At 48.0% G+C, this 25548-nt stretch overlaps 11 protein-coding genes across 11 annotated transcripts; 5 read left to right on the top strand and 6 right to left on the bottom strand.

The window, feature by feature from the left end:
* Window positions 1-141: 141 nt before the first annotated feature.
* On the bottom strand, window positions 142-1209 carry FMAN_11083 (uncharacterized protein; the record flags this gene model as incomplete). The annotated part of the gene is made up of 2 exons (XM_041833850.1): window positions 142-685; window positions 728-1209. 2 exons carry the CDS (start codon window positions 1207-1209, stop codon window positions 142-144), a joined length of 1026 nt encoding a protein of 341 aa, XP_041684172.1.
* Window positions 1210-1701: 492 nt separating this feature from the next.
* Window positions 1702-3357, bottom strand: FMAN_11082 (uncharacterized protein; the record flags this gene model as incomplete). The annotated part of the gene is made up of 5 exons (XM_041833849.1): window positions 1702-2039; window positions 2086-2340; window positions 2387-2504; window positions 2552-2953; window positions 3001-3357. 5 exons carry the CDS (start codon window positions 3355-3357, stop codon window positions 1702-1704), a joined length of 1470 nt encoding a protein of 489 aa, XP_041684171.1.
* A 552-nt stretch (window positions 3358-3909) lies between these two features.
* FMAN_11081 (uncharacterized protein) lies at window positions 3910-5997 on the top strand (the record flags this gene model as incomplete). The annotated part of the gene is made up of 1 exon (XM_041833848.1): window positions 3910-5997. The coding sequence occupies one exon, from the start codon at window positions 3910-3912 to the stop codon at window positions 5995-5997; it is 2088 nt and encodes a 695-aa protein (XP_041684170.1).
* Window positions 5998-6804: 807 nt separating this feature from the next.
* Window positions 6805-10804, top strand: FMAN_11080 (uncharacterized protein; the record flags this gene model as incomplete). Its single annotated transcript, XM_041833847.1, has 11 exons — window positions 6805-8496; window positions 8593-8607; window positions 8655-8729; window positions 8792-8902; window positions 8962-9329; window positions 9396-9521; window positions 9579-9969; window positions 10018-10362; window positions 10413-10508; window positions 10574-10609; window positions 10661-10804. The coding sequence occupies 11 exons, from the start codon at window positions 6805-6807 to the stop codon at window positions 10802-10804; spliced, it is 3399 nt and encodes a 1132-aa protein (XP_041684169.1).
* Window positions 10805-11295: 491 nt separating this feature from the next.
* FMAN_11079 (uncharacterized protein) lies at window positions 11296-12422 on the bottom strand (the record flags this gene model as incomplete). Its single annotated transcript, XM_041833846.1, has 2 exons — window positions 11296-11482; window positions 11530-12422. 2 exons carry the CDS (start codon window positions 12420-12422, stop codon window positions 11296-11298), a joined length of 1080 nt encoding a protein of 359 aa, XP_041684168.1.
* Window positions 12423-13956: 1534 nt separating this feature from the next.
* On the top strand, window positions 13957-14918 carry FMAN_16148 (uncharacterized protein; the record flags this gene model as incomplete). The annotated part of the gene is made up of 2 exons (XM_041833845.1): window positions 13957-14035; window positions 14089-14918. The coding sequence occupies 2 exons, from the start codon at window positions 13957-13959 to the stop codon at window positions 14916-14918; spliced, it is 909 nt and encodes a 302-aa protein (XP_041684167.1).
* A 240-nt stretch (window positions 14919-15158) lies between these two features.
* Window positions 15159-16577, bottom strand: FMAN_11078 (uncharacterized protein; the record flags this gene model as incomplete). Its single annotated transcript, XM_041833844.1, has 6 exons — window positions 15159-15573; window positions 15622-15882; window positions 15936-16032; window positions 16089-16179; window positions 16247-16351; window positions 16410-16577. 6 exons carry the CDS (start codon window positions 16575-16577, stop codon window positions 15159-15161), a joined length of 1137 nt encoding a protein of 378 aa, XP_041684166.1.
* A 1512-nt stretch (window positions 16578-18089) lies between these two features.
* On the bottom strand, window positions 18090-19274 carry FMAN_11077 (uncharacterized protein; the record flags this gene model as incomplete). Its single annotated transcript, XM_041833843.1, has 1 exon — window positions 18090-19274. The coding sequence occupies one exon, from the start codon at window positions 19272-19274 to the stop codon at window positions 18090-18092; it is 1185 nt and encodes a 394-aa protein (XP_041684165.1).
* Window positions 19275-20002: 728 nt separating this feature from the next.
* Window positions 20003-21059, top strand: FMAN_11076 (uncharacterized protein; the record flags this gene model as incomplete). The annotated part of the gene is made up of 3 exons (XM_041833840.1): window positions 20003-20389; window positions 20437-20533; window positions 20587-21059. The coding sequence occupies 3 exons, from the start codon at window positions 20003-20005 to the stop codon at window positions 21057-21059; spliced, it is 957 nt and encodes a 318-aa protein (XP_041684164.1).
* A 134-nt stretch (window positions 21060-21193) lies between these two features.
* FMAN_11075 (uncharacterized protein) lies at window positions 21194-22782 on the bottom strand (the record flags this gene model as incomplete). The annotated part of the gene is made up of 2 exons (XM_041833839.1): window positions 21194-22515; window positions 22569-22782. 2 exons carry the CDS (start codon window positions 22780-22782, stop codon window positions 21194-21196), a joined length of 1536 nt encoding a protein of 511 aa, XP_041684163.1.
* Window positions 22783-23429: 647 nt separating this feature from the next.
* On the top strand, window positions 23430-25383 carry FMAN_11074 (uncharacterized protein; the record flags this gene model as incomplete). Its single annotated transcript, XM_041833838.1, has 2 exons — window positions 23430-23538; window positions 23597-25383. 2 exons carry the CDS (start codon window positions 23430-23432, stop codon window positions 25381-25383), a joined length of 1896 nt encoding a protein of 631 aa, XP_041684162.1.
* Window positions 25384-25548: the final 165 nt, after the last annotated feature.

Here is a 25548-nt window from a genome sequence, read left to right as displayed (position 1 = left end):
CCCACATATCACTTCTAAGCCATTGGTAAAGAGCAGGCTTCCAGAAGGATGCCTGATAAAAGCCTGGATTTTTTTTAATTATCTAACTAATCTCAAGCTAAACCGAGGAACAGAGCATTTGTATGAAAAGCAACAAGACTCTTAGTGTCGTTTAGAAACAGGTGCCCCAGAAATCCAGAAGCCATGACGATCCAGCCACAATGGCACAACCCCGTCTACCTTGCATAACCGCCACGCCAAGACGCGGAAGCCAGCTCTCTCAATCTCGCCAAAGTCAGGCTTCAGACGCTCAAACACCACAGAAGGCCACAATGCAGCGCGATCCTCAAAGATGGGATCTTCTCTGTTGTCAATCATATCGCAGATCATTTGGTTACGTATGCAAAGAACCTCTATGTCCCCAGCAAGAACGTCTCCAGGTTGGAGAAATTGCAACCATCTCCAGTCGTAGAACATCCCACCTTCAAGCTCGTTGAAGCTGTAGATGTACTGCGGCTTGCATTCGCGGCGGAGGTAGAGACTGCAGGCAACATTCCTGATACCGCGGTTAGCGTCAAGAATAAAAGCCGTGAGAATGGAGTGTTTGATTGAGAGGTTGGGATGCGGGTTTGCCTTGATTCTACCAGCGCGCAGCTTGGGGTCGAGTTCAGGAATAGTCCCAGCTATCTCGGGATTCTCGTGCCGTCTGAAACGGTAAGCCATCATGATTTCGTTCTCCTTTTGCTACTTCGGGTGCGCAGCCGTGCTGGTGTAATAAAGCTGCTTGTTCTTTTCGATCATCCCGCATTTTTGAAGGCCATCTAGCAATGATTCGAACTCGGGGGCCAAACAGTAAGTATCTTCAGGCGGGGCAGGATTGGCCTTTGTCACCAAGACAGAAGAGCATGGGTCGTTTATCGAATCCTGGAGTCCAAAGTTCCACTTCATGACACGAATCCCATTCTCCAGAGCTTTGGTTCGTCGTTGAATCTCACCTTGTTTGCGCGCCGCAGGCCAATAATCGATGAAAGGGTATTCAAGAATCTCTCCTTCCTCCAGCGATTCCGAGACCGATAAGAAAGACTTCGCATCATATTCGAGGTTGTCATTCAAGCCAAACCTGCGGGCTAAAGATCCGCTACCTAACTTGAGAGCATGGACTTCGTATTCCAGTGCCTGGAGTCGATCTTGAATTTCCGCATTGTGGCGAGTCATGGTACACAGTTCCATTGTTGAAGAGGGTGCTTGGTGAACCTGCTGTTGAACCTGATTTCCTAGTACTATTAGTGATGGGATTCCTGGTATTGGAGCTGCCTTATGGTGAATCTGCCTAGATTTGGGGGTAATGTTTAGCTTCTTATATGGCTTTATGCTTCCGCAGGATAGATAGCGCTTCTGCCATGTTGAACATCAGTAGCAGAACATTCAGTGAGAGATCGTGAACAGCACGGAAAGGCTGGTGAATAAAAGGTGGAGGAACAACAAAATATGAACATTGGACTAGACGTGAGGTCTGAAAGATATGATGAACAACATCTAATTCAAGGGTTTCTCGTCAAGTGTAGTGCTAGTGCTGACCGTTAGGTATTCTCATGCGATACATCAAGGCCTCCTGGTTAGACCCTCGAATTTCCCGGTTGATACGCCACACAGCTACGTAAAAATGGTAGCTAAAGCCCGTATACCAGTTCGCGATCGGAATGTGAGATAAGCATGCTGCAGCTAAACGCTGTCCTTGCTCCACTTGCCCCTACCTCTGATCTTCTTTCCCCAAACAAAGAACAGAAAAGGAACAGGGATCAACACCGCAGCTATACAACCAAAGACGGTTGTTCCCCAGTCCACCCCAAGTTTGTGGTACATGGGGATGATGAACAAAGGGAATGCACCCGAGAACATGGATCGCATAAAGGTATTGGCTGCAACTGCACTTGCGCTGTAACGTGTGAATGTGTCAATGAGATAGCCTAGTGCAGCTTGGAAGATGGTTGTGAAGCCGAGACCTGTCAAAGCGATGCCGATGATTGATGGCCAATAGTTGATGTTCGGAGATGAGGTACCTGGTATTTTTAGCTTCGAAGTCTTGTGGCAGCCAATGTCACTTACATGCGAAGAGGAACTGTCCGGCCGTAAAGACGATACCCCCGAGCATCATCGGAGGCAATCTCGCCTCCGGAACAGCTCTGTATCCATTCTCCATAAGTCTCTTGCGATAGTATGTGTTATTGTAAATATTGATCGCTGCTGCGCAAAGGATGCCAATCAACAGAGCGATGAAAGGCAAAGTGCCAACCACTGGCCCCCATTGGCGCACTTCCTGGTACTCGATGGAAAAGCTTTCGAGGTTTGCATAGAGAATCCCTGGACTTGATGAGCATTGGTGTGGAATGTTTGCAAAGCGGCTTACCGTAGACGAATGAGGCGTACAACGACATGAGAAAGCAGATTGGGGTTGCCATCATTTGGAAAGGACGGATGAAGTACTTCTGGTATAGCTCTTTGAATGACACGTCCCATTCCTCATGCTATTGTACTGTCAGCTCGTAATCTCATAGTGTAGTATTCAACTTACCTTAGCATGTAACGCCCAGTGCTGCGTCTGAAGTCTCAGTTTATGAGCCTTTCGAGCCAACAAAATAGGTGCGTAGCTCTCATCAATCACCAGAAGATCGACAGCAAGCTGAGCCATCATCACAATACCGGTCAGGTACTCAGTCCACCTCCAGCCTAGACGGCTCGAGCACAGCGCTCCGCCGATTATAGGACCCAATGTCGGGCCGCCAACAATAGTAACTCCGTACGCGACAATGGCGTTACCAAGTTGGTGGGGGACCCATATATCCGCCATGACACCTCCGGTAATTGTAACAGGTGCGCTACCAAACAGGCCCGAGAAGAAACGCGTGATGAGAACTGTTTGGATGTCCTTGGCTGTAGCTGTACCGAACGAGAATACGGCGGCGATAAAGTATGGCTGTCTTAGTCAGTTCATTGCATCTTAACAGTGGAGTGCTAACGCACAATAAGGATAAGCCACTTCCGACCATAAAGCTCACTCAGTGGTCCCCAAACTAGAGGTCCAAGACCAAATCCAAAAACAAGCAGACTCGTCGCTGCAGCGGATGTCTCAGTATTGACGTTGAACTCGGCAGAAACAGGTTCAATGGCGGCAGCGAAAATGGCAGAGGCCAAAGTGATCCAGCAAGTCGTGAGACCATAAGAGATGGTGGTGATGAACTTCTTGCGGAAGGTCCAGTTTACTGGGTTGTAGGGATCATCCGGGTCGTCAAAGGTCACGAGATGGTCTGGGTATTGATCATCGATCGTAGGTTTCTGGTCTGAGGCCATTTCGGTTGTGATGGTAACTTGATCGCTCATGTTCGCTATTGATCCTAAGTTTGTGAATAGTGAAGTAATCAGAAATTACTGCTCTCCTCTGGCTTTTATTTAAGCTCCTCATTTCTTGGTCAGGCAAGGAATTGGCAATCAGTTGTCACTACCTCCTTATGCGACGGCCGGCACCGAGTCGACACCTGAGGTCCAACTCCTATTATGAGCCAAACAACGGAACCTCGTCATTAGCGCCGAGTGATGTTTCCATGCCGAGCCCGATCATGCCGGGACCGCTTCTAAAGCCCGGAAGGAAAAGGTACCTCTGCTCACTTATTGGACCAATTTGGGATGCGAGTGTAAGCCGGAGACGCATAAGCTTACCCGTCTCCGCCCTGGTCCGTGCTATCGATGTTAGCGAGCCACTAAGATAAGGTTGATGACAGAGGCCGCTGATACAGGCACTGAATGTTGGTTCATCACCTCAGCCTTTACATTCTAATTCTCTCAACAATTCAAGGGCCAGTCATGGCATCTTCAATCTCAGGAGACTCCCCTCCGAGGGTTCCGACAACTTCATCCACTAATAAAACAGCAAAAATGAGTTCTACCTTGGACTCTCCCGTTCTAACTCCATCGACTCCGTCTGATCCACTTCCTCTCCGCAGCTGCACCTTTTGCCGCCAGCGAAAAGTCAAATGCGATCGTCAAAAGCCCTGCTCTAATTGTCTCCGCGCTAATAATGTCTGCTCATATCCCGCTGGTCGTGGTAGGGCTGCTAAGAAGCCTACACGGACGTTGGATACTCGTCTTGTGGATCGGCTCCAAAAATTGGAAAACATCATCAAGCAACTTACTAGCCAGGTCGATGCCACAGCAAATGCTCTGCCATCTAGTAATGGTACAGATGGAGAAAGTGTATCGACACCCAGTGGCACGAGGAATAACCCGTCCGGAGTGGACAATTCTGCTCCTGATGCTTCCATCGATCAGCAGCTTGGTCGTCTGATGATAGAGGATAGCAAGAGCTACTACGTCAGTAACATTCTATGGGCCAACCTAGGAAACGAAGTAAGTACTCCAGCACCAAACTTACTTATCGCAGCTGCTAAGTTGCCTGATATTCAGATCGAGGAATTACGCGACATGCTACACGACCCTCCATCTGAAGAGGATGTCGACAATCCTCTTGATGCATCTGGGCCCATGCCAGAAGTGGCCTCGCCTCTTGGAACAAGCGCTTCAGTCTTTGGATATCGCTCCCTCTGTAATTCTCTTCTTCCCTACCACCCGCCTATGCACCTCTCAGTCACTCTCTTGAACATCTTCATCGAGAATGTCCTTCCGCTGGTGCATATCTTCCATATGCCCTCGACAGAACAGTGGTTCTGGGACTCCATCATTTCACTTGATACACTTGATAGAAACTCAGAAGCATTGCTATTTGCCATCTACTACTCATCTGTCATCAGCATGGATGAAGCCCAGTGCTTGGGCGTCCTCGGAGAGTCACGTTCTACCTCGCTTAACAAGTTCCGCTTTGCGGTCGAGCAAGCCATGGCTCGCGCGAACTTGCTCAATACGCAGAGCTTGGTTCTCCTCCAGGCTGCTGTTCTGTTCCTCTCAGGCCTACGAAACGAAGATGACTCTAGAACGACATGGTCTTTGACGTCGCTAGTGTTTCACATCTCCCAGGCTATGGGTCTGCATCGTGACGGAACAACATTTGGTCTCAAACCATTCGATACTGAGCTTCGGAGACGGCTCTGGTGGCATATATGTCTCCTAGACATGCGCTCCTCTGAGTTCCATGGATATGAACCTATAGCGCGAGGCGACATGTTTGACACAAAGCTTCCCCTCAACATCAATGATAGCGATATCACCCCCCATATGACGGAATCTCCTAAAGATCATGAAGGATACACTCAAATGACGTTCTGTCTTATCCGTTGCGAGGTGATGAAAGCGGGTTGGAAGGTTGGATATGCATCACCAACTCCAAGCTCGACAGCCGCTGCAGCACGAGGTGGCGGTGAACTAATCGTTCAAGAGCTCAAGAGCCGATTAGAGGAACGCTATCTACGTTACTGTGATGAATCCGTACCATTCATGCTGTTTACATCAAAGGTCGCCCAACTCATCGTTGCCCGTACAGGGCTCATCGTTGACTTCCCAAGGAAGCAAAGGGAAGCATACACCTCGACCGTCATCCGAGATCAACTGTTTTCCACCTCAATGGAGGTTCTCGAACTTTCAAGTTTCATCTTGACAAATACCAGTATTTCGAAGTGGACGTGGCACTCTAAAGCGCATATCCAGTGGCATGCAGCCATCTTTGTCCTGTCTGAGATATGTTCTCGTCCTGCGTCTACGGAATGCGACCAGGCTTGGGAATTTATCAACACGGTTCATAATCGCTGGGGTATGAACGAAAAGGGTAAGAGAGGGAACCTCTGGCGGCCTGTTCAGAGACTCATGGTTAAAGCTCGTTATGTAAGGGAGATGCAACAGCTGGATCCTGGTTTTTATCTTGCTGGAAGAATGACTATGTCTGATACGACGTCCGTGCAGGCTGGGAGGGTTAGATTGCAGTGGGAAACTCCAGATTCATACGTTACGTCTAATATTGCAAGCCCAAGTGAGTATATGGATTGGATAATTGGAGATCTAGGGATAGACCTATAGGGTGAGTTAATAGATGGGGCCAACTAGAGTTAAAACAGGAACGTGTATCAGCAACCTGTCGCCTCTAAGTACTTATCAGCCGCCTACGTTGCTGACGTTGCTGAGTTGGTGTCTGTGCCTGTTTATTAAGTAAAGAGCAATTAACCACACCTTTATTAATAGCATCAATTGGCATTTGCATGCCGAGCGCTAGAGCATAACGTTGGGTACTGTGATAGAGAGGAGGGCGTAATTCCACTAAGCCAGTTAGCACGAAGTCGACCGGGATGCCACTTCCGAGTGAGAAAATGCTGCATAAACCGGCAGCGTATGCATTGTTCCAATCTTTTCACCTGACTCATTTCCTCCTCTCCTTGAATTTCTATTGGCCGCGTTCGGGACCGAAGAGTGCTGTGTTACACTGCCTGCATGTAAAATATTGGTGGCGGCGCTCGTCCTAAGTTATGATTGGCGGTTCACAATGCCAATTGTCGTAAAATGTTTTCAGCTCTTGTTGGGCGCTAATCACTCTGCAGAATACGTCCAACTACACAAGGAAACTCTGGTTGAAGATGCAGGTCTACGGCGGGGCTTGAGCACTTTGGGCGAGTCCTGCAGCTTTCTTGTACTATCAGGGTCTGGGCTTGGGTACGCAACCTGGAACCATTCTTTTTCCTCTTTCACTCATCTTTTAACGGCCATCAAAACTGCCCAAACCTTCTACAATCTAGGTTCATATCGCGAGCTTAAATCACAGTTTCTCGAAACGGAAGACGCTAAATACCGGCAATCAAGTCATATAACTGAACGACCGAAGACATCCCGATCATGTCTGCGCCACCAATAAATCAGTCCCCTGTGCCGACAGACAAACATTCCGTTGTTTTTGACGAACTCTTCAGAGGTGACGAAGAGTCCAACGATGTTTCAGCTGTAGACGTCGTTGTCGTTTATGCCATTTATGAAGATAAAGATCCAATGTCTCTCTTCAGTCAACCACTTCCAGACCCACTGCCTGATTCCGGTCCCGAAAAGTCAACTGGGGCAGCAAAGAACAAGCACGAGATATTTCAACACGAGTCCGGAAACAAGCCGAAGAAGGAAGAAAGGGGTACTCCAGCTCAAAAATGGTGCAATTGGCTTAAGGACAAGGAAATGCTCCGATCAGCGTTACCAGCGATTGGCATCCTGAGCTGTGGCCTCAAAATGGCCCGAAATACTTCTGTTGACTTCCACGCAGTATCTCGTAGGATTGGGGATGAGGTCGTAAGGTGGCGAGCACAAAGAAAAAGGCCTATCATATGGATAGCTCATGGGTACGGGACAAGGGTTGTCCGCCATCTATCGGAACCAAACAGCTCTGCAAGAGGCCTTGTCTCAGCTACAGCGGCCATTCTTCTATTTGCGGCCCCAACTGACGCATCTAAAGCCTGTTTGTTACGAGAGTGGACATGTAACAAGCTTAATATTCCCCTAGACTCGAAGAACGCACCGTTCGAAAATGAGGCGACTCCTAGCTCTATCAATCTTGTTGAGCTGGTTACAGTGTCCAAGGAGTACGACATGACCCTTCTATCAGTCGTTGATGGAGAACGCTCTGGAGCATCTAAAGTACAAGATGAGGTCGATCAAAAGAACGTCTCGACTAAGCCAGGCGATACGAAACAAAAGGAGAAAGCAAATCTGTCTCGTGACCGAGAACATACTTCAGGAACCCAGAGTATCCAAACACAAGCCCAAGTCGACAGGTTTATCGACCACATCCCGGTAAAGAAAGGGGACTTTGGTGACACAGCCAAATTCCGAGGCCGTGAGGATCGCACATTCGTGCACATCTGTAATAAATTACAAAATGCAGCCAAGACTTACCAGATCCTATCGGCCGCTAGGCGTGGCACCCAGGGAGATATGGAACGACTCATCAAGAAAGGTATCAATGTGCAGCTTTCTAACAACAGAGGCGAGTCTGCATTGCACATTGCCTGTGAATCTAAAGATCCAAGCATCGTGCAGTATCTCGTTGGAATTAGGCAGATCGACCTGAGGCAGCCTGATCGTAACGGCATGACAGCCCTTCACATCGCCGCTCAGCGATTAGATAAATCAGGTCCGGAAGTTGTGAGGATGCTCTTGGAGGCAGGAGCAAACTGGACGGTTCGAGATGACAATCACCATACACCTCTTGATCTTGCTCGTGGTATGGCAGCTCACGACACGGAGAGTCAACCAGTCGATGAGAATAAGGAGAAGATTATTGATCTCCTGAACAATCCTCCATCAGTGCGGCGTGTGTTTGCAAATAGAGGTATGGTAGTAGCAGAGAGACGAGACGAGCTAAAGAAAGCCTGTGCAAATGTACAAATGACGGTCCGGGAGTTAAACTTCGCTCCCGGCCGAGACATGGTTCATCTCCCCAAGTATGCCACCGTCGAAGAAGTCATATACGGACAGCGCGACATCAACGAACTCATGAAAGAGTGGTTTCAAAAACATCAGCCCGACGAGGAGGCCAAAAATCAGGTATGCCGATGGTTTCACATACCAGTCAATAATGTAAGCTCGAGTCATTCTTGTTGTTACTAGCGATTAGATGAGTTGCTAACGAGGAATAAATAGATGGCTTGGGTCCATGTGTGTGTCTCATTTCTTACGAAAGAAGACTTCCGCTAAGTTACCAGGATCTGTTTGTCCAACTCAAGATAAAAGAGTGGCCCTGGCCACAGGGTTTCAAAGATTATGGGCGGCCGCAAAGTGTATGTTGCTCCTTAGACTATCACTCAACTACTCCAGCAGCCCATATTACTATTTTCCCAAGTTTTCTATGGCCTATGCTTACAAATCGGCCTATTTCCACCAGAGATGTGCATACCCTCATTATTACAAATTTCCGAACCTTGGAGAAAAGAACAACGCCTATGCGTTTATGGTGAGTTCATTTCCACTGTGCACAATTTGTCTGTATAATACGCTGAAACTTGTTTCAAGATGCCATATGTTGCATTTGGCAACAGTCAGAATCAAGGTAAGGCTGAGAAAGTCATGGATAATCTAATGGCTCGTAGTAGCCCAGGTCACCGACTTTCCTTCGCTCGGCTGCCTCCATACATGTTGGAATTGAGAGTATTTAAATTCTTTAAGGACATTTTCGATACTGATATTGATGAACTTCCGGCTAAACATTTCGAAAGCTTCCGCAATCGCTTGGCGGATGCGGGTCTTTGGCCAAGGATGTCATTGCAGGATATTTATGAAGATGAAGAAGGCCTGATCTCTACGGCCAACATGGGGTTTTGGAATTATCTGTTCTATACACATCCGGTATCTCGTGAAGATCTACCATTACATCCGCGACGGTTGGTGAATAACTGCTCCCACAGAAACTGACAGTGAATACTGATGAATCTTCTTCAAATGCGAAGTACATTAGACCAGTCATACTACTACATGCTTCCGGACACCTCCTATCGAGATAAAAGCCAGGTTTATTCGCGGTGGTCTATAGAGCAGCGGGTATCGGATCAACAGCATCGCCAAAGGGGTTCTCAGTAAGAGTCCAACATCATAAAAGTCTCTTTCATGCTGACTCTCAGAAACCACAAAAGCTTGCAGGATATCCTTTTCGGCGTTGTGGACTCTGGAGATGACTTATCCGATTTTGAGGACCGGTGTTCCCTTAGTGAGAACTCTTCACGACGATCGGGCGTCGATATACTCATGGTTGATCAATTATGGCTCTGGCTGATCCCTGGCAAGAAAGAGGGAGACAAGTCGAGTCCAGATACACTGATCACTAGCTTCCCCAGTTCGGATGAACCACGATCACCGTTAGAGCCATTAGACGAGCGAATCATAAAGGACCCTAACCGAAGTGAATGCGTTTCAACGCGGGAATTGGTTAAATCAATTCTTAATGGATGTAGCCAAAAACTTCGTGTGAGTCAGGAGGAGTCACTAAATGCAATGGAAGCATTTGAAAATGCGATAGGAAATGCAGTAAGTGCTCTGGCCTTTTGGATCCAACTACTGATTTGGCGATTCCAGGAAGAGAAGGAGGCACAGCTCTTTCAGGTCTTCAACATTTTATCTGGGCTGCTTTCTGACCTAGACGACAAAGATCGACTCTATCCTCAACTTCAAAAACGCTATCTCAGGTATCTAGACATTCTCAAAGAAGTACAACTTCTGACTGAAGTCAAAGATATCCTCGATGAGATTAAAATGATCGAAAAAGTTGTGGAGAGTCAAAGACAGGTTCTGTGCGAATATGAAAAAGATGACGAACCCCGTGATGGATTGGGCGTACGTCCACAATTGATACCACCACTACTCAGAGTTCAAGAGGGCTTTAAGAATATGAAGGATCGAGCACAGGCGGTTGAGAAATCGGTATGACCTCTCTTCTGGACTGTATACCATTTTTACTAATATGTCCCTAGATCGAGCGATTACTTGACCTCAAACAGAAGCAGGCAAATACCTGGGAAGCACGAATTGCGCGAGAAGGAGCAGCTGAGACAGCCAAGCAAGGTAGCGTATGTGCTAGCCCTCCCCCTATTTTTATAATGATTGAAGGGCTAATAAAACTTTCGTACACAAGAATCTCTTTTGGTTTACAATAGTTACCATTATCTTTGTAAGCCTTCGTAAACTTGACAATGGGATGATGCAGGCTTACGCTTTATAGCTACCACTATCATTCATGGCCAGCTTCTTGGCTCTTGACGTCGATCAGTTTCCACAGGATCCTGAGTCTCGGGAGACTAGTTGGCCCCTGGCGCGCGTTTGTGCATTGATATGTAAGCAAAATCCAGTAAGCCCTTTCTGTTAAGCCTTATTGACCAGAATAAGTTGGCATTTCTTTTGCCATGTCTGTCCCACTGATCCTGGTTGTATTAAGCAAGGATAGAGTTGAATTCATTATACGCAAATGTTTTCAGAAGCTCCGGGTTTTATATGCATTCTTCAGCCCGATTTCGCTGGCGGCAGTTTTATATGCATTCTTCAGCCAGATTTCGCTGGCGGCAGTCGTGGATCGTTCTAAAGCTGCTTTTGCGTCTCGGGGTAAAGAAACAAAGGAAGATCCAGAAAGACATGAGGGCTGATACTCCACGCTGAAGTATATGAGTGATAGGCTATGGCTTGGGCTTACCGTAGTGGATGCATGTTCAATTGCTATGTGAGAATGTGCACAAAACGAGTTGAACTTTCCTGAGCCTGTTTCCTGCATCTAAGCCAGGACGGTGAGGAGCAGGACTGGCCATGTCAATAGAAGAACCATTAACTACTCTAGAGATCTGAACAACTGTTGGTCCCTGTACTTTATACACCAGCACTGACGTCAACCAAAATCTTGACATGATTATCCTTATCATTGATAAGCGTCTGGAACCCCTCTTCAACAACCTTATCCATCTTGATAACCTTTGTAATCATCCCTTCAGGCGTAATCTTGCCATTCGACAGCGCCTCAATGACCTCCTCAAAGTCACCAAGGGCATAAGTGGCGCTAAACCAAGTTAGAATCGCTTCAACGACGGCAGAGAGAGAACTTACCATCCAACATATGATCGTTCACGGAACACGATCTGATTCATGTTCAATTGAGCCCTCTTTTCCCAGACGGCGATATTGACGAGTACAGCTCTGGCCTTGAGGCAATCAAACGCTGCATCGATGGCATGTTGAGATCCAGCTGCGTCGAAACCGACGTCTGCGCCCAAACCATCGGTCAATTTCTTGACTTCAGCCACGATGTCGTCTTTGGTGGGGTCGAAGACATGATGAGCGCCAAACTTCTTTGCAAACTCTCTTCGCTTCGAGCTGACCTCGCTGAGAATAATGTTCTTGCACCCCCTGCCAATCAACGCCTGCACAACAGCCAGTCCAATTGGTCCACCGCCAACAACAAACGCTGAATCACCTTCTTGATATGGTGATATCTTGATAGCATGCCATCCAACAGCCAGTGGTTCAACAAGCGCTCCGACCTCGAGAGAAACATTATCAGGCAACTTCTTCACAGCATCCTGCGGAACAACTGTTGTCTCACAGAGACCGCCTCCCCAACCACTCAACCCAATGAAGCCATTCTTATCACAGCAATTGACTAGCCCGCGCTTGCACGAGCGGCACTCATTATCGTAGATAATCGGCTGAACACAAACGCGATCTCCTTTCTGGAGGCGCGTGACTTCACTCCCGACTTCTTCAACGATGCCGCTGAACTCATGACCCAGAGTGAGTGGCGATGTTTCCCCGGTGATGCCGTGCGGGGTGCCGGGCTTGGGGATGAGGTTGTTGCCACCGAGATACTCGTGGACGTCTGTCCCGCAGATCCCGCAGAACTTGGGCGAGATGCGGACCGAGTTTGAGTTGAGGGATGGGAGGGGTACGTCTTCTAGCCGGACATCCTGCTGTCCGTGGAAACGCACTGCTTTCATTGACATGATGGAAGAAGAAGTCAAGAACCAACAATAGTGATGGGAAGAAGAGAGGGGTTGTATTGTGTAACAAACGTTGCTTTTATAACATCCTCAGCTGATTCAGAACGTGACTACTTCCCCTCATTGTACGTGTTTCCAGAGATAGTAATGCGAAGTCACAAAGTCACTTATAAGCCTAGCGTGATGGGATGATCGGATTACCTGATGCGGATTAGGTTAGGGTTAAGAATGAACAGGGGGAAGTTTCCACGAATGACGAGTGGCGTGGGGATGCGGGGAGGACTCGGCGAGAACCGACCAACATGAGATCGTGATCCGCGAGGACTTAAAGTGGTCTGCTGCATTGAGTCTCGCCATAAATCAGCAAATCGATGGAGGTGGCAAGTGCATAAACGATCAGGTCGAGTTCGGCATTGCAGACAGGATCTATGTCCTCACTCTATTGATATTCATTTTACTCAACCATATAGGCTGCCATTTGGCACCAAACAGCACGTATATATGTCTATTTCTCATCGCTATTGCAGAGAATGTCTCAAAGCTTTGCAAAAGAAAAAAAAAAGAAAAAAAGAAAGAAAGAAAGAAAGAAAGAAAGAAAGAAAAAAAGAAAAAAAGAATTAAGATATAAATTGTATCTATCGGTCATTCAGTCGGGTCTAACTTATTTGATGACCTGAGCTTTATTGATCAATTGTGGAATGCAGGGTATTCGGCTACTCAATATCAATACAGCAGCGCAATTTACTTATCTTTATCCTTCTCCTCCTCTTTCTCTTTCTCTTCCCTTTTTGCTTTTTCTTTATCATTCTCCTTCTCCTTCTTGATATTAATTCTCTTTTTAGAATCATTGTCCTCCTTCTTGTCATCGCCCCGTTCCTCGCCCTTCCATACTCATATTTTGATAACTTATTCCTGAACCTTTTGGTAGGGAACCTATCCCAGCCAATTAGATCGGCGGCAACCCACTTCCCGTAGTGGTTCTCGACCTTCTTCAAGTCCTTGTCCTTGGCAAATCGAAGGCCATGGGTTGTCATGGGCCTCTTGTAATACACTATCAGAAGATGACCGTCTTGCAGTATCGGGTTGTCCCTGCGGTGGTACTTCCTGTGTACAGAGGATAGATCTAAGCCACTCTGTCAAAATTAAGAGTAAGTAGCTAGTCAGAACCCCCACGGAGGGTAGATGATGGCGCAAGTCAATTGACGCCTATTCTCTCACTGGTTTTTCTTAACAACGATTTTCTACCAAAGCCGGGAAATTACAGCCACTTACGGCACTAATGCAGCCAATTAAATGGCTGCATGCTCAACGCCCAGGGGATTTGTATGCTGAATTCGTTTAGCTAAACCGTCAAGTTGGGTCTGGCGTTGCACTAAAAACCTCACTATCGACTGTAGCACCTGTTAGCCCGTTGGCATTTTTGAGGCCCCTTTCCAAATGCCGAAGTCACGATAATAAAAGGATGCAAAAGACCCGCCGAATCTTGGTTTTCCCATTTTTTGCTTGTATTCACTTCAGTCACTCTTTATCTGCGACAATGCGATCTGTCATTCATTTGCGAGTGGCGTTTGGCTTATTGGCCATTGGCTCTGCTGTCGCAAGCCCTTGCAAGCCTCGTGAGTATTTATCGATGAGAGTGTTGATTCTTTGAGTACTAAAATAAGATTAGCCTCAGTCACAACAACCTCTACTGTCACTTCTGCTACCATATCCACTACTGTCACTTCAGATGCTTCCACCGAGGTATCTGTGTCTACTTCCTTTGCATCCACCACTGAAAATGAAGGCGCCACTTCGTCCACGGTAGTTGAGTCCTCTACCGAGACATTTGTCTATTCCACCGAGACATCTGCTTCATCGGCTGAAACATCGGATGCGTCCATCACCGTTGAGACGTCTACAGCCTCAGCCACCACGACTTACACTACCGAGGTTACAACTGCTGAGCCAACCACCACCGATGTCACCACGACCATCGCTGAGACAACGTCATCCGCAGCTATCCCTACCTTCACAATGTTCGCTTCCGGCTCAAACGCCATCGCAGGCAGAAGTCTCGAAACTTACAACCGCGACGGCACTGTGGCCGTATTCGATCCCGCCACCGAGGACGACAACCCCTCTGCCCGACCATACTCCATTGACTCTCAAGGCAGGATCGTGAATGATCTGGGCTGGTTCCTTTGCGGGTACTACGGTGCGACGAACGAGGAACTTAACAGACCTGCGACGGTTGTGACCTGTCATAGCGAGACTCCTCTGCAGAAAGCTTTCCTGACTTGCGAGTTATCTGGCCCCTTTGGGATCGAGTGCTCGGTCCCGGCCATGTCTTGTGTCTCGAGTGGATCTTCCAGTATGGGTCCGACATGTATACCTACTGCAGGTACTTGGAGCTTGGCTTCTGTCGGTGTTCGGGCGTTTGGCCATACCTGGCTGATTGGAAGCAGTGATACACCGGCTACTTATGAACGTATGACCATGAGCATCCGAGAGGTCTGAGAGTTGGAGATAGAACTGAATAGACATATCATATTTTATGTATAGATAGTAAGATAAATTAGATAGACTATATTAACATTTCTTTATATATATACTTAAATTTAACTTATAGAATTTATTTATTAAGAATATAGATGTTTCTAAGTTTAAATTCTTAAGTATCTCTTTAATATTCTATTATATATATACCTTAATAGATAATCCTTTTTAAAAATAATAATACTCTAGTAACTACTTCTTTTAGACTGCATCCCATGTTGTTTCCATTTTGCCTCTATCCCGAGAAGAAACCTGATCTTCTATCCTCACAACCACGTCAGTCATTACCGTGATGCCTTTGCTGTCCACATGCCGAAGCTCCACAGATTCTGTCATCCCGTCACCGCCTGTGACGATAGCTCTTGCGCTTGCGCCATCACTCCCAGGGTCGGTGTCAGCTACATGGGGCTGCCTGATGTATTGACTTGCACCAGGCCGAGTTCCGGTCCGAGTTCCTCGAGCGGTCGTCTTGTCTGTACTGTATAAGTGACTTCGGAGACCGACCTGGTAGGAAACGAGGCGAATCAGAGGCTGAAGAGCAGGGAAGCTACCGCACCAGAGCCCGACGTGTAATTCAATCGAAACCCAAATGGCAACCCGGCCCATTTTGTAAGTCCTAAAGATAATGTCAGTGGGAGCAACGGAGCCAAGGCAGGTAACTAACGTGTCAACCCCAAAGTCGGTAGTCATCATAAAGCCAAGTCGAATAATGCCAACCACGATGGCAACTAAGCCAACACAGAAGACTAGAATAACCTTTATAGCCTGAGAGCCAAACCTCATGTTTTTGTAAATGACCCAGATTGGAATTCCAAATAGTGCCGCGTCGATGAAAATGCCGATGAAACTATGCGCCCAAAGCATATGAGCCTCCACCTTCTGGCTGACGCAATTTCTATCCTGCTTCATGCGATCGAATAGGTCCCTGGGGTAGTATTAGATGGCAAACTGAAAACTGATAGAAAATGGCAAACGTACGCGATAGGTCTACATTCTAGAAGGAAGAAGAGTAATGGTGCCAGAGTCGTCAAAACGATAATAGCGCCAATGCCCCATAACCATCGCATGAATGCACCTATGGGCGAGTCAACTGTCAGGTCGTATAAACAGTGCAGAGGATGAAAAACGTACTATCTCGGCGAAGACGGGGAATGAATGCCAGAATTGATAGACGAATGAAGCAGAGCGCCGGAAAAAACAGCATTTGCTCAACAGGTAGAACCTTGGGTTTTCTCAATTAGTCTGGAACAAGAAACGGACTGGCATGTGTGCATGGAATCGGCGCGTACAGTGAAAAAAGCTTTTAGCTGTGCGGGAGTAAGTGTACTCATTGTAGAGCCTGATCCGTTTTGTACTTGGGCAATTTCGATGGAGGAAACAGCGACAGTCAGTGCCTAAGCAATACGCATGTCAACGCTGAAGCATTGGGAAAAGTTTCACGGGGAGTCTCACGAAGCCAAGTAATGCCAAAAAGTCGTCAATACCAAAAGCCCTTGTCATGAAGCAACGAGCGTACAGACGCGCGATCATAATAAGAGATGAAAATACAGTAAGACATATATTCAGACGTAGAATGTCGGGCCCTTGAGACCTAGCATCGTTGTCCGAACCGCTCGCCATCTTCGATGTTGGCGTAATGCAGCAGCAGCAGATCACGTAGTTGGTGGGTCAAAGAGGTGACAGTGTGTCACAAAAGGAATGCAGGACTTTTAAGGGGCCAGAGAACGCTATCTTATCATCTCTCATCCGTAAGGGAATAGTCCAATGTCTGCAGCCACGATCTAAACGAGGCAAGTTGATCTTTTAGTAGTTACATGCAAGAGGAATTAACGGCATCTTCCCCATACCCACAGGGACAATTCCGATCTAGCGGGGCAACCCAGCCAATCAATATATGGATAGTTCGATCGGAATGTGGAGAGTCTACCCGGGACCACATTCTCCTGACTAGCGTGAACTTCCGCTTACCGTGGAGATGAGTAGCTTGAAACCTCGGATGACAATGGCGTCGTGATAGGATCGGAAGCATTGCATTCAGGCTTGGTTGAGCTTTTGAGTTTGTGTGGCGCTTGTTCTAGTCAGCATCTCGACTCAGTGGAGATTACCATCAACCTGGAAATGTTGCCAAAGGCTTGCGATATTGTGGGGGATCCGGTCAGCACCAATGCCTGGTCAGCTTTCATCGGGGGCAGCGGCCCTGACGCCGCTGGGAACTAACATGGCACTTAGCTTAGCGACTGAGCAGAGACACGCGCAATAGCCCTCAGCGTCTCGTTCCAAAGCGGGTTTAAGACCTCTGACCAATTGCAGAGAATCGTGGAAACAATGAGATACAGCTCTGCGGTTAAAAGCAATAAAGGTATTGCATTTTGATATTTATAGAGCGCAAGGTCAAAAGGAAAGCGCTTGCTTAAGGGCGGCCTGTCTGGGGATGCATCGTTCACTGCCACCCCTGAAGCTAGACCCGATGGTGGCTAGACTAGGGTATAATACGAAGTGCATCCCTGTTTTTCTTTCAGCTGAATCGCTCTTGTTGTAGTGGTTTGGGGCGGTAGAATAATGACTGTACAGCTTGTTTTGGTGTTTAAATAGTCGGATCGCGTCCAGCACATAGATAAATATGTTCATAAACTGAACCGTTTGGCCTTAAAAATCGGGATTGCAGCGTCGCGGTACCAGGACACATGCAGGAAAGTCGCTTACGCATAGTGCTGAACAGGACTCATGTCTTCAGATGCTTACTACGTTAGTATATCTCCCAACCCCTTTGAGTGCAAGAAAAGACCCCCAGGTGATACTGTGGGTAAAAATCTTGATTGAGGTCTTGGAAATCCTGATGTGGCTTTATCTGAGTCTATCGAGGGGACGTGTCTACAACCCTTGCTAAGACTCGGCTTCACACTAACATCACCAAGAGAGCCAACGGTTGATACTATTTCAGTATGTCTAGACATCATATACATAGTGATGCAAACATAATAATGTTCAAGAATATTACAATTATACCCTGCATGGCATTAAACCTTCAGGCGATCCCCATCGATCCCGCGCCCGAGTCATTCACAAACACCCCCAACTATCAAGACAGCTAGCTGCACAGGCGATGCCGGTATATCTCTGCTCTTGCGGAATCTAGGTGGCGCAGGAATACTTGAGGCCACTGTCCCATCCTGCTTTGTCCGTCTGGGCGACGGCACCCTCGTCAGGGACGGCCTTGAAGCATGCTCCAGTCGAACGAATGCGGGAGAAGCCGGCGCATTCATCATCTTCGTCGCAGAACGAGGCGCACTCGAGAATGTCGTTGGAGATTCCAGCGAGCTGCAACCAATCGAGCTGTACATCGCACAGTACCTCTGCGCTGCCCGCGCATTGCTCAGACGTTGAGGGACAGGTAGGACCGGCTGGTGCCAATGTGGTTGTCGTCGTTGCCGCTTCGGTGGTAGTAGTTTCGGCGGTGGATGTAATGACGGTGCTGCTGGGTTCATTGTTTTCACCGCACGTTCCCTTAATGCCAGATGCCCAGCCACCCAAGGACACGGCAGTGTAGGAATCAGAAGCAGTGGCCTTGAAGCATGACTGCGTGCCTGCTGTATAAGTGAAGGCCAAGCAAGAAGTGTCGGAGTTGCAGGCCTGGGCACATTCATCTAGAGTTGGGAGGGTGATAGGGTCAGACAGCCCTGAGAGAATCACGTCACATTGAATCTCCATAGTACCGAGGCACTGGTCTACCTCTGAAGGGCAGGTGACGACGGGCCCAGCGGCAGCTGTCGTGGTGGATGCAGCTTCGGTAGTGGTGTCTGCATTCGACGTGGTGAAAGAAGTGAGGAAAGTAGTGGGCTTCGACTCGGTTGTGCTAGCAACCGTCTCAGTAGTAGACTCCGCAACGGTCGTTTCGGCGGTGGTGGTCTCGGCCAGAGTAGTAGAAGACTCGATAGGCGTCGTGGCTGAGGCGGTGCCACTGGAAGCAGTCTCTGTAGTAGACTCCGCAAGGCTCGTTTCAGTAGTGGTATCGACTAGAGTGGTAGAAGACTCGGTAGATGTGGCTGAGCCCGAAGCGCTTGCTGAGGCAGTGTCGCTGGAAGCAGTCTCAGTAGCAGACTCGGTAATGCTCGTTTCCATAGTTGTTTCAGCCAGAGTGGAAGTAGACTCGATGAGCGTGGCTGATGCGGAAGCAGTTGACGACGCGGTGTCGCTGGCAGAAACAGTGCTGCTGGCCACCGAAACGATGGAACTTGAACGGCTTTCAGGCTTGCATTTCCCAGCAGACGCAATGCCGACCGCAGCGGAGAGGATAAGAAAGGAGCGAATGGCGACCATGATGAAGGTCGGAAAACAAGACAGAAGGTAAAGATCGGACGTCAAATAATTGACAATATTGGGATGAGAGAGAAAGAATTCCGGACCGAGGAAAGAATCGAGGGATTTCCTCTTTATGACATGCGTTTTGTTAGTGGAGCTGTCTCCTGAGAGGAATTCATTTCTTTTTGGGCCTAGAGCTGAAAATGGCTTGAGGCTATTGATGATTATAGCGACATTTGGTTACAGAATCGAATAGCGTCGATTAGCGGCACAATAGTTTGTTTACTAGCGACAGCTGTAAGATTAAGCTTGTTCATTTCTTTTTACGGATCCAAGATATTATTTTCGTATTTATACTCGTGATAACTACCCTGCTTGACCTTGTTGTGAATTGGCTCATCCGAAGCTGAGTTGGTGTAGTTATGACACTTGGTGCATGGCTATCGTATGGCGTGCACTCAGGTATTTTAACATGCCCAACCAAAACAAATGAATTCTTGAGAGCGAGTATAATGTACTGATTTCCGTAGCTGCTCATCCAGGACTCGACAATTAGCATGTTAGTTCATTCGGAGGGAATAAATTGTTTGACGTTGGGGATACGTCACATACCCGGAGCCGGTGCTTACTTTGCGCCCCGATGTCCGACCTGAGAGGCCTATAAAATCGTTCCCCGCCTTGATGGAACCCATGGTTGTAGAGTAGCACACTACACCAGAGCAGATATTTTTACAGTCCTATCAACCATGACGTCGGAGACATCAGAACCGCGAGATGTCACGTTTCGAAACTACACTGCCGACCAAGCTTCCAATTACGCTGCAGCACGACTTGGATACACCGACGCTCTTATCGACTTCATCCTCAACTATCACCAATCTACCAATGGGGAGACTGGATGTGTATTAGATGTTGGCTGTGGACCAGGGACTGCGACTCAAAAGCTAGCGCCGCATTTTGATCTAGCTTACGGCGTTGATCCAGGAGAAAGTATGATCAAAACAGCTACTACCCTTGGTGGAAAGGCTCGCACCGGTGATCCAATTGTGTACCGTTTGAGCACGGCAGAAGATATTGACAAGGTCGATGGTATTCCTCATTCCTCTGTCGATATGATAACAGCTGCGACTGCGGTATGTGTGTTTTTTCTGAGTTAAATTGTATTCACTGACAATCTCAGGCTCATTGGTTCGATATGCCGAAATTCTGGACTGCAGCAGCCAAAGTGTTGAAAATAGGAGGAACCGTCGCGATATGGACTGTTTTCAGACAACAAGGTATGCAGAAGCCCTTCTCTGACGGCTGATACATGCTCACCGAGATTTTGTAGGCTCATTCAACAACAACACCGAACTTCAATCCATCTTTAATGAGTTTCTGGATGCTCTTACCCCGTACTCAACCACAGGTACTCACCTCACTCAAAACGGCTATGTGGATCTGCCGATGCCTTGGAATGATCCCGATACTTCCAAGTTTTACGATCAGCAAGCGTCTGCCCGCCATGTCCTCACTGCTGAAGACGGCTTCGTCCCTAATACAGGCAGAAAGGAAAGTAACCAGGGAAGACATGATGAAACCGTAGATAAGCAAGTCCAAAGTATCGAGAGATTAATAGGAACATTCGGTTCACTAAGTCGTTGGCAGAAAGAGAATCCCGAGCTCGTGGGGACAGAAAAGGATCCCGCTCGGATTCTGATGAGCAAAGTTCGCAAGATGTTGGAAGAGAGTGGAGAGCCAATTGAGTTGACGGCTTTGGCAGCCAAGATGGCTGTTGCACTGATTTTGGTCAAGAGGAAGTGAACTATTGCCTCACAGCTCACTATAGATAAAGCAAAGGCATAAAAGCTTTAATGTTATTGTTCATGGTGATCAAACATGGCTCTCATAACAGTCCTCTGTTATGGCCTTGGTATCAATATCCTTGCGACCAAATATTAGTTATGGATCTCCCTGATAGGTCCTGTATACCCATGCCTCCCCTTCCACAGCCAGTAGATACCTAGTAACAAGGTCGAGCCACCCCAAACTAAACAGGCATAGTTCATGTTCTTAGCAGTAACAGGCAAGGAAAATGGCAAGCAGTAAATAATAAAGGCAATCACCATATACGCGCTCGCAATAGCGTTGACCACCAACCCCAGCTTTCTGCCCATTCTTATCGGTCCATATGCAACGTTTCTTCTTCCTGTAAGAAGGTGAGGCAGGATCGCCGCGGTATATGCCGATGAAGACATAAGTACGTATGAACCAATAATAGCGTTAAAGGCCGTCTTGCTTGCGACGTAAATGCATCCCATCAAGGTAACGAGCACCGCCGAGGCCAAGGTTGCATTGATGGGTGCGTCGAACCTCAAGTTGAAGTTGGAAAAGACCGATGGCCACGGTGTTGCTCCGTCGCGGCTCAATGCCCACAAGGTTCGTCCACAGGTGATGTAAAGACCGACGATGGTCAGTCCGATGCATATCTGCATAAGAATGAGCAGGCAAATCGTCCCGTCAGCTGAGCCGGTGGCTTGGAGGTAAATCTCAGCAAGCGGGAACTGGCTCGCAAATATCCTGTCGTAGCTATGGATAGAGTACATGAGAGCAATCAAATACGAGAAGCCGGTGACAAAGCCTGTGATAACCTGAAGACCCATTGCAACAGGCACGTTTCTCTGTGGACGTGATATTTCCTCTGCCAGGTGGCTTACAGCCGCAGGACAGCCAACACTATAAGCGCCGTTTAGCATACCGCCAAGAAATACTATAATGTTGGGGTATCCGAGGTCAGCTTGCCACTCCAACCACACAAATGACGAGGTTGCATGGCCACTTCCCCCGCTTCGAAGAGGTACAGCTACAAGAACCACGATGGTTATGAGTAGGCCGATCAGGAGCCAGTAGATGCCGAATTGGTTGAGAAGAGGCATTGCTCGACCAGCGTAGCAGACCGAGATACAGGCGAGCCATGTGGAGATGACAAAGACCACAAACACATGGACTTCTTTGACGATGTAGTCGGGATGTTTAAGTGCATAGATCTGGATGATGCTGTTGCTCCATATCGCAGCCATACTTGCACCAGCGCAAATCCAGCCCAGATAATTCCACCAGCCGGCAAAAAAGCCAACGACCCGCCCATATCGTTTGCCTGGCGTGACAGAGGCCCAGTAGTATACGCCTGCGCTGGATGGCATGGCACTGGCAAGCTCGGCGAGGGATGCGGCGACGAAGAAGTAGAAGAAGGATACGACGATGAACTCGTAAAGAACACCTATAGCTATGTCAGTTTCTGTGAGTCTACAACGCGGGTGGTATACAATGTACCTGGAGATCCACCGTTGAAAATAGCAACCTGGATTGAACCGCCAGAGGCAGGCCAGACAACTCCAATGATGATGCCCAGACCTGTGAGGGACAGAAGTCCGAAGCTCACTGGGACCTCCTGCGTATGCTCTGCGACGACGGAGCAGCCATCGTGGTTGTCTGAGGTAGCTGTGCTGTCCGGGTGTTTCTTTGTAGGAGATTTGCTCTCTTCCATTGTAATCGATTTTATAAAATAATGGATTTAATTGAGAATGATAAGTTGAGAAAGCAGTAGTTACAAAGAGTCCACTGCCAGGCGTCTTATGGGAAGCTTGACGGCTATTCAAAACATGGTCTTATCTATAGCCTTATTACGACGCCTATACAGATGCTTCGAAATGGTAGGACAGGGGTACAATAACAGCGATAAAGGACCTCAAAGATTACAGGCACATACCATGGTCTAGGTCTCTAATGTCTAAGTTGACATGACTATAAAGCTACGTCTAGCCAGAAATTACTAGTATAGGATTGGTCTTATCTATTGCCGGCATATCGAACCATGCTTCCCTGGTGAAAGGATCCCCAATGCCAGGCCGAGGCGGGGAAGTTCACAGATCGTTCGTGGCTGATATAACGACCCCGAGGGTATATCTTAACCGCCCCGTCTTTCCCTATTAGGCTACCAAACTCGAATCTAATCGGGTTCCAGCAAGAAAGGGCAGTGGGTATAGAGAATATCTGACGTAACTGAGCAAGTAGGTATATTCCTTTTCCCCTCTTTGGCAGCATTTCTACGGCTCAAGTTTATTTGAAGGAACTTTACCGGTGAACAGAACACTGACCCGACTCCTCGCTTGACAGCATTGCTACGCTCTGAAAATGTCTCGCCAGGTCTCATCGTCAACTTTTCTTGGCCTCGAGAGCTGCCATGTGTTTGTCACTGGAGCGGCCGGAGGGGTCGGCGGAGCTGCTGTCAAGGAATTTCTGGGTAAGCTTTCGATCAGCGAGCATCAAATCCGTTCACTCTAGCTAATATTTACGACCAGAAAACGGATGCCGAGTCACTTCTTTCGATAGAAACCCACTGGACATCGACACTCTATCAATCTCAGAGGAGCAGAAGACGAGACTACATCATATTTCGGGTGATTTGAGAACCGAATCATCCATTGCGCAGGCCTTTGAAGAAGCCAGCAGCAAGTTTGGCCCTGTTCAAATTCTCATCGCCAACGCTGGCATTACAGATGAGAGTAGTCATCCATCAATCTGGGATATCGACACCGAGAGATGGGATGCAGTCTACTCCGTCAACGTCCGAGGAACGTTTCTCACCATCAAGCACTTTCTTCGTTCGGTAAAGCAAGCGCAAGAAGCATCTGGCAAGGAGCTTGACAATGTCGCCGTTGTAGTCACTGGCTCCGAAACAGGCGTCTTTGGCCAGGCTGGTCACGTTGAATATGCATCGGGCAAAGCAGGTCTTCAATATGGACTTGTCAAGACTGTCAAGAACGAGATAGTCAAGCTCAATTCCAAAGGTCGTATCAATGCTGTAGCGCCTGGATGGATCAACACCCCATTGATTGGGGATAGACTAGATGACCCCAAGGAGAGATGGGCTGAGGCAGAAGCGACTGTTGCTCTCCGCAAGATTGCTGAGCCTGGTGATGCAGCTCGTTGCATGGCGTTTTTGGCATCTCATAGGACTGCGGGCCATATTACAGGACAGTGTATATCTGTCGATGGAGGTCAAGAGGGTCGCTTGCTATGGAGAGAGGCACAAGACGAGCTCCAGACCAAAGCCGCCAACGATTCTTTGACGCATAGAGTGGCCATGACAACCCCTGCAAGCCCGCCTCAGAAACGTCGAAGATTGAGAATTTGTCTCTCTGTTGACTTTGACGCGGTCTCAGGCCTGATCGGAACAGGCCACGTCCCAGAGAACAAGCTGGCGGACTACTCAGCTGCTCACTTCGGTGGCAACGTCGGTGTCGATAGACTATTGAGGGTATTCGGCAAACATGGCATATCGCGGCAAGTTTCATGGTTCATTCCAGGCCACTCGATGGAAAGCTACCCCAAACAGACCCAGGCAATTGTTGCAAGCGGCGCTGAAATTGGCCTCCATGGCTATAGTCATGAGGGGGCGTACTCCTTGTCCGAGCAGCAGGAACGAGATATACTCGTGAAATGCATCGAATTAGCCACCTCGCTCTGCCAGGGCAAGAAGCCTGTAGGCTATCGAGCTCCCTTGTATGAGATCAGAGAGTCAACAGTCCGCCTGTTGGAAGAACACGGGTTTCTCTACGACGCCAGCCTCAATTCCCACGACAGTCTGCCTTACTTCCTCCCAAAGACATTTGCAGAAGGGAAGCCGGCGATTCCAGACTACAGTCAACCTGCTAGTACATGGATGAAACCAATAGCTTTGGCGGAGCAACCCGAACCTGGATCACGGGAGGCGGAAACGTCCGTTGTAGAGATTCCAGGTAGTTGGTACACTGAAGACGCTACCCCTTTATGTTACTACCCCCACTCGGCAACGACCCAAGGCTATGTGAGTACAGATGTCATAGAGAAGATGTGGTTGGATCGGTTCGAATGGCTGTGGGAGAATGAGAGCTTTGTGGATGAAGGACCTGGTGCTGGATATGGTTCTATCTTCCCGCTTATTCTGCATCCTGAGTGCGCTGGTAGATCTCATGTTATTGGGATGATTGACAAGTTTGTCGCCAAACTCAAGGCAAAGGCAGGTAGCGCTGCTGAAGGGGAAATTACTTTTGAGTGTATGACAGATGTAGCAAAGGCTTGGAAGGTAAGGAGGGCTAGCTCATAGATCCGGTAACGCAGCATTGGAAACGAGTCTACAATGTTATTTTCTCTATTACCGTGAGCGACCCTCTTGTGACACTTGATATGTGCGTGGATACGCTTAATTAAAACCTTTCAGGATACTCTTTTAAGTCTCACCGATTGACTATGAAGGCATCTAGTTTCTTGC

The sequence above is a fragment of the Fusarium mangiferae genome (assembly GCF_900044065.1).
Source record: "Fusarium mangiferae strain MRC7560 genome assembly, contig: FMAN_scaffold008, whole genome shotgun sequence".
Classification (NCBI taxonomy): Eukaryota; Fungi; Ascomycota; class Sordariomycetes; order Hypocreales; family Nectriaceae; genus Fusarium; species Fusarium mangiferae.
This window is presented reverse-complemented; position numbering and strand designations above follow the sequence as displayed.